Below are 12,204 nucleotides of genomic sequence, written 5' to 3' on the forward strand. Positions count from 1 at the left end.
TTTTTTATTTCATATTTTTTTGGCTTGCTAAATCTATAGATTTTCCAATACCATTTTCAGCTGTGTGTATTAATATATAGTTGATAAAATTATTCCTAAATTGAAAAAAAAAAGTGAAATTGTGCCTAGGAACTGAATAAGTAGTTGAATTTCTCATGCAAGAATCAAGAAATTCTTTATGCAATTAAAATTACAGAAGGAAGACATTATGAAAATAACATTGCCATGAAAAACAAAAAAATTAAAATATCATAGTTGTCTAGAAACTTACTAGGCCATTTGAAAAAAGAATCTCATGGATGCTGCTACCAACTATAAGCCATTACCCAATAAATATAACTGAATGACAATTTTACCATTTTTTCCTTTAACAAATTTAGTATATTTACAAATGATATGGAAAACCACCTATGATAAAAACTGTCCTTCAAAAATTATAAATTTTTCTTAATATTTATTTTAATCATTTTTATGTATTTACAAGGTATATTTTGATGGGCTAGTACTTTTTCTAACGTTTGTCTAAATTCCTGGGAAGTTTTTAAGACTAATTTGTAGCCTTAATCAGAATAAATAGTTCTTATACATTTAAAATAAATTGCAAAAGAGAAAACAACTAAAATTATGTCTGAGATTACAATTAATTATTTGATGAGTACATTTTTTTGGGGGGGATTATTTGATGAGTACATTATACATAATCTAACTTGTTAAAAATTAACATTTATCAGAATAACTTAAACTTGAAGATATATCTTCAAGTCTGAGGAGAGAAATGCAAAAATTTAAGTAATTGAATTGACATTCAATTTATTCAGTATCAATACTTTTATCCTTATGCAATCTGGGGGTAATCTAGAATTAAAAAAATAAATACTAAATTGTTTTCTTCAGGTATCCTGGCATATATAAATGTTAACTTTTAAAAATAGAAAATGCCAGGTTAAATATTTCACTCAAGAATATAATAGGAAAATCTCAATCATTAAAAATCTTCTATATACCCAACACAAATACTAAAATGCATAATTTTTGTTGTGCTGTAACTTTGCTGATTTGTACTACTCTTCTATGCTAATATTTGAACTGTTACTTAAAACATTGTCAAATTTTTATAAAAGATCTGCTACATCTTAGATATATAATTTATTAGACACCGTAAAATAAACTAAATGTAAATGAAATTATTGTTTAGCTCACATAAAATTTTGAGAGATAATATATTCTGACACTTTTCTGTGAATAAACAATGGAGTTTATATTTACATGATCTTCATTAGCATTATATGGCCTTTGCTTCTACTGCGTGAACTTTTCAGTCACTGGGTAATTTCTAGCCTAAATAATTATAAGCATTTAGCTTAAAACATTATATATCATTGATTTCAATAATCACTTTATTAACTTGAAAAAGCAAGCAACGGCTAAGTAAAAAGGTCTGTTTTCATGTTGCACTCTCCACAGTACAAAATTTATAATTTACTTGGTTATTAAAACAGAAATATTACACAACTGCTTAATTATAGCTAAAGGATACAATGTAGTTTCATGTTCACTGCATTGGATCATCAAGTCATTATCTTCTCTCTGCCATAAACAGACAGCCTACCTTTTTGTCAGCATGCTATTTCATTTATTTCATAGAGAAACCCAGTTTCACAATAATTGACTTGTCAGAAGCTCTAATTTATGAGGCTGAGCTCTGTAAGATTTCTCTATATTGGACTCAACCTGCACACAAGCAGGGTTGAATATTTACAATGCTGTTAACAGGTGCTGAGTTGTTTAATGATTCTAATAGCCAGAAGCGTACTGAGAAAGCCAGCGGGATCACAATTACAGGCTGTTTGAACACAACAATTACTAGTCCCCTGGGAGGTGTGAAAGTCAAAGGCAGTTTGATACTGACAGCATCTAGCACATGGGCTAGACAAGCTAACTTCTATTAGCAGTCCATTGGGAAAAAGTCATAACAAACCTCTCCCTCTCATAAAAATTTACAAAGTTCATTAAATTTAAACAATCCAAAAGTAAAACAACTTAAAAAACATATCTTTTAAAAGATCTTATCAAAGGACAAACAGGAATACCTCACATGAAGCCTCAAATTATCTTTTTCCAACCTTAATAAGGATGAAATTTTGCTGGTTGAGAATGAAAGAGATTTTATTATAATCGAAAACATAGATAAAGTTACACCAAACAGTCTGGATTTAATGTGAATAGTGGCAGCCATTTCCTGTTTAGTTATTGTAAACCTGGCCAGAGATCTTGCTGGGAAATTTTTCATCAGTCTTGAAATGCTGCAGCTATAACTGTCAGTACTGGGAAGTCATTTGTTACAGCACCATGTTTTTTTATGTTCAGATTATGCAGCAGTAATAATGACACAAATAATGAAAGTGGTTGCAGGGACAGCTGAAACTACCACAACATTTTTTGTCCCAGAAATGTTTAAAAGCTTTCTCAGGGGAAAATAGAGAGTAAAATTGAACATACAAATTGAATCCAGAACTCAATTTGGAATATATTATATTTCATGATGCACCAGTACATGTGTTTATATACATTTGAACACATTAATGTGTGTCTACATATATGTTTATACATATAAAATTTATCTTTATGTGCATGTGCATATATTTGCATATACATACATATCATGCACACACGTAGACAACAATCCAGGGACAGTGGCAGGATCTTTGTCAACATAAGTTCTACTTTTGGTAGTGATGTGGTGGGGGTACCTTACAGTAGTATGATTAAATGAAGGTCGCTGGAGAATTGGATCATATTTATTATCTATGTATGATGGTATTTTGAAAATGCTTTTTGTCTTTTCTATTTTAAATAAACCTCAATTTCTACTTATAGCACACACATGCATGTATATATGCCTCTCCCATACAACCCAAAAAACAACACTAAATAATAGGGAATATTAAGGATAAATTAAAATTACACATAATATAAGCCACTCATTTGGGACAATGATTTTAGCTTCCTTAAAACTTCTAAAAAGATCTAAAAACAAGTAGGAAAAATTTGCCAATTTCCTGAATCTTGTGCCTTTATCTTTGCTTCCAGATAGAAAGGGTGATTTTAACACAGACAATAATAAAAAGATAAAATCAAGGGCCAATCAGAAAGAAAATTGTAGAGCGTCACTATGGCAGGCTAAATAAAATACATAAATCATTAAAATTGATTTAGGCACATGTTCTCATTTTATTCCAGATGTAAAGGTATAGATATTAAAACTGACTTCTTTTTTTTTTTTTGCATCAGATGAACAAAAATGTTACACATTCAAAATTTGTATGGTATGGTTTCCATAAAGAACACATTTTCCAGCATTGCACTGGAAGGAGAAGTGGAGAGGGACTGTGGATATGTGGGCTCTAGACCCGATAGTGAGCCTGGTGAGGGAAGACTGTGGCCCTTGGAGCCAGAGTGTCTGAATTCCAGTGCTGTCTCTGCCACTCAGGAGCTGTGTGATGCTCAATCTCCCTGTGCTTCAGTTCCTTCCTCTATAAAATGGGGATCAGAGTAATACTAAATGAGTTAGGCTCTTAAAACTGTAACTCAAATGTAGTAGGCAATAAATAACATTAGTGTATGTTGTTTTTCACTTTATTAATTTCAATTTTACTTTTATAAATTCCTTTTTCATATTTTTGTTTTTGTTAATGTTCATCTAGTTCCTAGAGATGGATGCTTATTTTGTTTCCCAGGATTCATGGAATCTTGTAGATACTCTAAAGATATGAATACTTGTTGGGATTGTGCTTTGACTGAAATTCATTGGCTTTGTTATATTACACTTCTATTTTTTTATAGCTCTAGTCTACATAAAATTTAAAATAAATTTTCACCTTCCACTATAATAAGAATAGTTAAATCTCAAACAAGGAGATTGCCTTTGCCATCCTTTTTCTTGTTTCTTTCTGGTATTACTGCGTTATATATACTGGGAATGTAGCCTTATGATCTCTATGTTTTGAAATACACTGAGTTGTTCTTTGTGGTCTAGTATATGGTACATTTTTATAAATAAATTTTGATGAGTGTTTGCAAATAGGCTTATTCTTTTGGGGGCAAGAAATACAAAGATACACATATTCAAAGATACTGTTATTCAAACCCTGTATTTACAAGGTAAAATATCTCTTTACCATGCTGATTTTCAACAAAGATGTATTCAAATCTCTCAACATGATTGTAATTTAGTTAACATTTTGAATTTCTATCAGTTTTTGCTTTCTATATTTTGATGCTATGTTTAGTCACCTAAAAATTTGGAAACTACTATAACTATTTTGTGATTGTGCCTGCTACCAATATGAACTATTATTCTTCTTTGCCTTTTGTAGTCTTTCTTTGCCTTGAATTTCATCCTGTCTGATTTTAATTCTGCAACTGCTTTCTCTTTGTTATTGTTCTTCATATCTTCTTTCAATCCTTAACTTTCAACTTTTCTATATCACTTTGATGTTTCTTGCAAATCATGTTTAGCTGGATTTAAAATAATTCAGTATGAGAATGTGTCTTTCAACAGGTAAGTTTAAATTATTTTTAACATTTATGATTATAATTGGCCAGACTTATATTACAAATAGATGTTATCAGTCCTCTACTCAAACCCTCACAATGGTTCTTATATCACTAATAATGAAAGCCAAAGTCTTACCATAGTCTCTCAGGTACCGGAGGGTACCATGACTGGTACTACACCTAACTCCATGTCCCTCATCTACTGCTACTGTCTACCCCTCATTCATTCTGCATCACCTACAACTTCTCCTTTCCAGGCCTTGAATACACCAGACATAGGTTTCTTAGAACCTCTCCTGTTCTCTTCGTCTGAAATGTTTTCCTTAGCTATTCATGTGGTCAAATTTCTCATGCCTTTAAGTCTTTGTTCAAAAGTCAGTACCTCTTTTTTTATTTTTTTTTATTTTTATTTTTTTATTTTTTACAATTTTTTTTTTTTTTATTTATTTATGACAGTCACAGAGAGAGAGAGAGGCAGAGACACAGGCAGAGGGAGAAGCAGGCTCCATGCACCGGGAGCCCGACGTGGGATTCGATCCCGGGTCTCCAGGATCGCGCCCTGGGCCAAAGGCAGGCGCCAAACCGCTGCGCCACCCAGGGATCCCAGTACCTCTTTTTTTAAAAAAATAGTAACAGTATTATTAACTATAATCACTATGCTGTAGATTATAGCATTTATCCTATAACTGGAAGTTTGTAACCTATGACTAGTATCTTCTAATTCCCCTCTTCAGCACCTTTAATTAGGCCCACTCTGACTCCGTTTTTAATACAATAATCCTCCCACTCCACCCTCTTGGCATCCTGGTCTTCAGTACTGTGTTCTTTTTTTCAAAGCACTCATAACCTTCTAATATATATATTTTTTCTTTTTCAAGTTTTTATTTAAATTCCAGTTAGTTAACAAACACTGTAATATTAGTTTTAGGTGCAGAACTTTTGATGGCTAATATTCCAATGTGTATGCATGTGCACGTGTATACACATATATACACATACCACTTCTTTATCATCAGTTGATAGACACTTGGCATCTTTCTATAATTTGGTTATTGATAACACTGCTATAAACATCAGGGTGCACGTACCCTTTCAAATCTGTATTTTTGCATCCTTTGGGTAAATATGTTGTAACATTGTAGTGCAATTGCTGGATTATTGGTTAATTCTATTTTTAACTTTATTGAGGAATCTCCATACTGTTTTCCAGAGTGGATGCACCAGTCTGCATCCCCACCAACAGTGTAAGAGGGTTTCTCTTTCTCTAAATCCACACCAACATCTGTTCTTTCCTGTGTTGTTAATTTTAGCTATTCTGACAGGTGTGAGGTGATTTCATTGGAGTTAGGATTCGTATCAGCATGATTTTTAAACTCATTATCTCTGCTAAAAGAATAAAAGTGCCATGAAAGGAGAAAGTTTTTTATTTACTATTATATCTTTAAAATGCCTAGAATAGTACCTGACACATAGAAGGCACTAAATAAATGTTGGACTGAATTAAAGAATATAGATTGTTTTTTAAATGCTTCTACCTCACCATTTTAAGGCAATTCTATGATTTTTGAGACTTGAGACTATTATGTTGCTACTGCTTTCCAACAGAACCTAACACAGTTGCTGATCATAGCTTTTTCCTGCCCATTTGAGACATAATTGACATGTAACAATGATTTATGTTTACATTGTGAAATGATTACCACATTTGTCTAGTCAACAACAATCACCTTACATTGTTATAAACTTTTTTCTTGTGATGAGAACTTTTAAGCTCCATTCTTTCATCGACTTTCAAATATATAATACAGTATCGACTATAATCATCATGCTACATTAGATTCCCAGGATTATTTATCTTATAACTGGAAGTTTGTACTTTTTGACCTCCTTTACCCATTATGCCCATCCTACCCATTGATCTCTTTTCTGTATCTATGAGTTTTTTGCTGTTGTTGGTAAAATCCACATATAAGTGACAACATACAGTATCTGTCTTTCTCTGCTTGACTTATTTAACTTATTAGCATTAATGCCCTCCAGGTCCATCCATATTGTTGCAAATGACAAGATGATCTCCTCCTCCTTCTCCTCCCCCTCCCCCTCCTCCTCCTTCTTTTTTTTTTGGTGAATAATATTTCAGTGTGTGTGTGTGTGTGTATGTATGTATGTATGTATCAGGTCTTTATCTGTTGCTCCACTGATGGACACTTAGGTTGTTTCTATGTGTTAGTTACTGTAAATAGTACTGCAATGAACATGGGAGTGCAGATATCTTTTTGATATAATGATTTCATATTCTTTGGATAAATACTCAGCAGTAAAATTGCTGGATCATGTGGTAGTTCTATTTTTCAGTTTTAGTGGGACCTTCATATTGTTTTCCATAGTGGCTGAACCAATTATCATTCTCAACCAATAGCGCACAAGGGTTCCCCTTTCTCCACATCTTCACAAACACTTATTTCTTATCTTTTTGATAATAGCCATCCTAAAGGTGTAAGATGACATCTTAGCCTGGTTTTGATTTTGATTTCCCTGGAGATTAGTGACGTTGAATACCTTTTCATGTACCTACTGACCATCTGTATGTCTTCTTTATAAAAATATCTTCAAATCCTTAGCTCATTTTTAAATCAGATGGTTATTTTTCTATTGAGTTGTATGAATTCCTTATATATTTTGGATATTAGCCTCTAATCAGATATATATTTGTAAATATTTTCTCTCATTTAGTAGGTCATTTTACCAGTTTCCTTTACTGTGTAGAAGCATTTTAGTTTGATGTAGTCCTACTTGTTTATTTTTGCTTTTATTGCCTTTGCTTTCAGTGTAAAATCTAAAAAATCATCACTAAGATCAATATCAAGGGCATTATCTTCTATGTCTTTTAGCAGTTTTATGGTTTCAGGTTTTACTTTCAAGTCTTTTAAGCTGATTTTTGTGCACAGTAAAATATATGGGTGCAGTTTTATTCTTTGGCATGTGAATATCCAGCTTTCCCAATGTCATTTATTAAAGAGATTATCCTTTCTCTATCACATATTCTTGGTTCCTTTGAGTAAACTGAACATATATGTGTGGGCTTATTATTGGGCTGTCTGTTCTGTTCCATTGATCTACATGTCTGTTTTTAGCCAATACCATACTATTTTGATTACTCTAGCTTTGTAATATAGTTTAAAATTAGGAAGCGTGATGCCTCCAGCTTTGTTTTCAGTTCTGCTGTGGCTATTTGAGGTCTTTTGTGATTCCACACAAATTTTTAGGATTGCTTATTCTCTCTCTGTGAAAAATGTATCATAGTCCTTCAAAGAAACTTATTGCTATACCTATTCTGGACTGATTAATTCACATGGCAATAGCTCTGGGCACAGGTTTCTACTTGAGGATAATAATGACAGTCTTGGTATCTCAAAATATGTTCAGGTGATTACTTTAAAGAAACTAGCAACTTTGATGAGAATAGTTGAGAGCAAATTAGACCATCACCTCCTGAAAATTAACTTAAGTACATTTATCAATATATGAATAGACTTTTAAGACTGTTAGAACTTAGATGGCTAAAAGGCTGGAAAGGGCACTGTAGGCAGGCCAAAGAGTGACAGCAAAAGCACGAAAGTGAGAGGAACCCCTTACCTAGGGATGGTATGGGTTAATGTCTCCTTTTGTGGTGTTAGTTGGGGGATATCTAGATTTTATTTGGGGCAGCAAGAGGGCAGGAAAATAGCTGCCACAACAACCAAGTGCCTTAAGCTAATGTATCCTTTGACTCCCATTGCTAGAATTTCCCCCTACCACAGATGGCCATTGGGTAAAAGTAGATGAGGTAATGTGAACTACAGAACAGTCAGTATTTACATGGACTACAATCATATGAGCAGGATATAACCTAAACTGTCAATACCCAAGAAGTCCCCTGGCTCAGAGGCTCAATAGAAGTACATGCTCTCAAGATTTTGTTTTTGTCCACTGTGCTAACCTCCCCCAAACTACTTGTTCTGTCACTAATTAATACTGTTTATTAGAGTTGCAGGTGGATTTTTCTCACATCAGTATTAAATAGAATGTAGTTTGCAACCAGAGCGACAGAGTGATGCCTATTCCAGTTCCCTCTTGGTAGGACCCCTATTCTTACCAGTATCTTCAACTGTGCTTTTGGCTCATCTCACTCTCATGGTTAAATATAACACTGGACAGTCTCCTACTCACTCATTTGAAGACAACACATTTTACGTCTACTAATTACACCTTATTTAGTTCCTATCTCTAATATATTATATTTAATTTCTGATCAGTACTGACAGTTGGCAAATTAGGCTACACTGGGGACAGACTAAAGTAGGCTAAGCAGTTGAAGAATTAAGAAAGTGGGAGAAGAAAAAAATAAAAGCAAATTTGAAGTTTGATGTCAATGTAAACTGATGCAGAGTGATAATATTAACAAAAGTGAAAAAGATTACAGGAAGATACTGATGTATGATGAGTTCAGTTTTAGACACAGTGGGTTTGGAATAATGTTGGGAAGTTTATGTGGTACCATTCAGCAGGCAGCTGGAGAAAAGACTGTTAACTTGATAGAGAGCAAAGTGGAATAGTGTATTTTGGGGCCTTTCACATTCAGGTGATATTTTATTTTATTTTATTTTTTTCAGGTGGTATTTTAAATATAGAGGGCAGCTCTCTGTTATGCACTAAGAAGAGCACAACATCACTTGTATAGTATTCTTTCCAAAAAAGGCAAAACTTAAATTTAGGGATGAGAAAACTTCTGTCACACCCAAACTGAAGAACAATCTGCAAAACACCTGGCCAGTATTCTTCTAACATGTCAAGGTTCTAGTAGGCAAATACTGAAGAAATGTCACACATTAGCATGAATTAAGGAGACAGAGCTAAATGCAATGCAGGATACTAAATTGGATCCTGGACAGAAAAGGACATGAGTGGGACAACTGACAAAATCTGAATAAAGTTTGTAGATTAGGTAATAGTATTACCTAAATGTTAATTTTCTGGTTTGGATAACTGTGCCTATGGTCATGTAAGATGTTAACATTTGAGGAAGCTGGGTACAGGATATACAGTATTTGTATTATTTTGTAATTTTTTTTAAAGTCTCAAATTGTTTCTCATTGGAAGTTAAAATTTGCTTTTTTTTTTTTAAGTTTAAGAAAAGTAGACACACTCAAAAAGTTCAGTGTATCTGTAGATTCAGGAAAGAACTCTAATTTGCAAAGGAACTTAATTTAACTTTGAATCCAATTTGAACCAGTTTAAAGAATGCAGAGAATTATTCCGTTTGCTAGTCAGAAAAGCTGACAAATGATTAGGTTTTTAGTCTCTAAGCTAGATTCTACAGGGTGGTATGACCAGTAAAGCAACTGAAAGGCAGTACAGGAATAACAGCCTACCAATCAACATTAATTATGTTCTTCATAATTAATACAAAACTCAAACTTTAACGCATGTATTTGGTTTTTAACATGATCCTATGAGGGAGGCAGGCTATTACTCGCCTTTTACATGAAGAAAGGGAAGCTGAGAGGTGAAGTAACTCCAAGTTAAACAGTTAGTAAAGGGTAGTGCTAAACAGGAATTAGTGTTCTGATTCCATGTTCAAATCTCACTCCACCATATTAATTGCTTCTATCTTTTATGATGTAAGAACAAGAAATACATCTATAGTTACACACCCAACCCACTTGTTCCTCTAAAAAAAGACTTGAGTCAGAAAACTTATGTTAAGTCCTGGCTTTATGTCAAAGTAGTTTTGGGATCCAGAGCAAGGCACTTGAAGTTTCCAATCGCCCTTTCTTCAGTATCAGACAAGAAGGTTGGACCAGAGTACATGTAAAGTGTATCCTAGTATACCCTTCCACAATTCTAATCTTGAGATCTATTTACTATGGTAAAGTCGCAGTCCTGGATGACTACCTCACTAATCCTGCAGTCAAATTTCCAAACGATTATCTTGAATTTAATCCAGAGGCCCTCAGAGTTGAGGAAACAGAAAAATGTCACCATATTTTCAAATTCCTATCTATGTGAGTGCAAATGTTGGCTGAAATAAGAAACAAATTTCTTAAGGTACCAACAGGTAAGATTTGGTAATAACATCTGCATCATGATCTCTCTGTTTAAGACCTTACAATGCCTTGAGATTTCCTAATATATCAGCAATGTTCCCCATCTCTGGCCCTCCTTCCATTCCTTCTGCAACTGTTAAGGTACTATTCACCTTTCTTATTAAACAGTTTCTTAACTGGTCTTCCTGCTTTAAATGTCTCCTCAGTCCAGCTCATTCCCTACCACAGTGTCATAAGGATTGAAACAAAACCAACCTTAATTTGGGGAATGTTAAACCATGTTTAAAAACTCACCGCTGCCAATAGGATCAGATGTAAACTCCTAAGCATGACATATGGGCCATTTACTCTCTGGTGCTTGGACCACTTTCTACTCAAGACAAGCTCTGGCCACATCAAACTTCCTGGCACTCTACAAATGTCCTTTCAAGCCATGAGGGCCTATGCCTATATAGTATTTCTGGGCCTCTTACCTTTTCTACTCCTGTTCCAGATTCAAAATTCGTTGAAGTATTATCTCTCTGTGAAGATTTTACTTTCATAGGCTTAATACAGTTCTATCACAGCACTTATGATTTATACTGTAATCATTTATACAGCTTTACCCACATTAAAAGATCAGCCATTGAAGATAGGGGATAATGTACACTAATTTTTACCCTCAAAATCTATATAACATTTGACAAATAGGTGCTGAATGAAGATCTTCTAAACTGCCTGAAAGTAAAAGACATTCTACCGCAACTGTCCTAATTTTATCTCTTCCTGCAGCGTCCCTATTAACCATTACAAATACCTCACAAAGTCTTCCCTCTACAACTTCACAAGCCTCACTCATCTTTAAATTCCAACTGTTCCTAAGGCAGTAACTACCATTTAGTTTAGCACATTTCTTAATGAATTCAGGTGTCCTGTCTCCCTAACTACAGAGCAAACTCCTCAAGGATATCCTAAGTTAACTAAAATAAGCTAAGTAATAATACATACCATTATTCATTTTCAAATATAATATAGTGTGATATCAGAGATATCATGTGATTCTCTCGGAAAATTCATATGCCTAGAATGCCCAAAGTTCTGACTTTTTTGTTAGGTACTGAAATTTAGGGATTATTACTTTCAAATATAATTTCTTTCTGTGCAAAACAGCATGATATACAGTTGCTCAGCACTTACCTGGGGTTCATGATAAGACGTCGGAAAAAGTAGGTCCAGGTGATATAATCCATTGCATCTTGCTTAGATGTAATGGTACCACCAGCAATCTCCGCATTTAAATGGTCAGAGAGCACTCCCAATAAGCTACATTAGTGAACAAGACATGGGAAACATACATGAACATTAAACGAAACACATTTTATCTCACATAGCAGGCTGATGGAAGGTAGCCAGTAACTTTCAGGAGAAGATGAGAGCTAGGAGGAGAAAGGTTAAGAGTGGGCAACAGAAGATATAACTTACAGAGTAGGGAAGAGTATACTTATGGGATACTGGAGTTAGTATGGAATAATATTGAGGCCAATGAAGAGAGAGTTGGCAAGAAAGGGATGACAGGAGAGAG

The 12,204-nt window shown here is 34.0% G+C and overlaps 1 protein-coding gene across 7 annotated transcripts in view; it reads right to left on the minus strand.

The window, feature by feature from the left end:
- ASCC3 (activating signal cointegrator 1 complex subunit 3) overlaps window positions 1-12,204 on the minus strand; it is a 336,407-nt gene that overhangs the window by 75,607 nt on the left and 248,596 nt on the right. For all 7 annotated transcript variants that reach the window (XM_038554805.1, XM_038554806.1, XM_038554808.1 and 4 more), the window contains one exon: window positions 11,820-11,945. In XM_038554805.1, coding sequence (XP_038410733.1) covers window positions 11,820-11,945 — 126 coding nt within the window. The remainder of the gene's footprint in view (window positions 1-11,819; window positions 11,946-12,204) is intronic.

This window comes from Canis lupus, chromosome 12 (assembly GCF_011100685.1).
Source record: "Canis lupus familiaris isolate Mischka breed German Shepherd chromosome 12, alternate assembly UU_Cfam_GSD_1.0, whole genome shotgun sequence".
Lineage (NCBI taxonomy): Eukaryota > Metazoa > Chordata > Mammalia > Carnivora > Canidae > Canis > Canis lupus.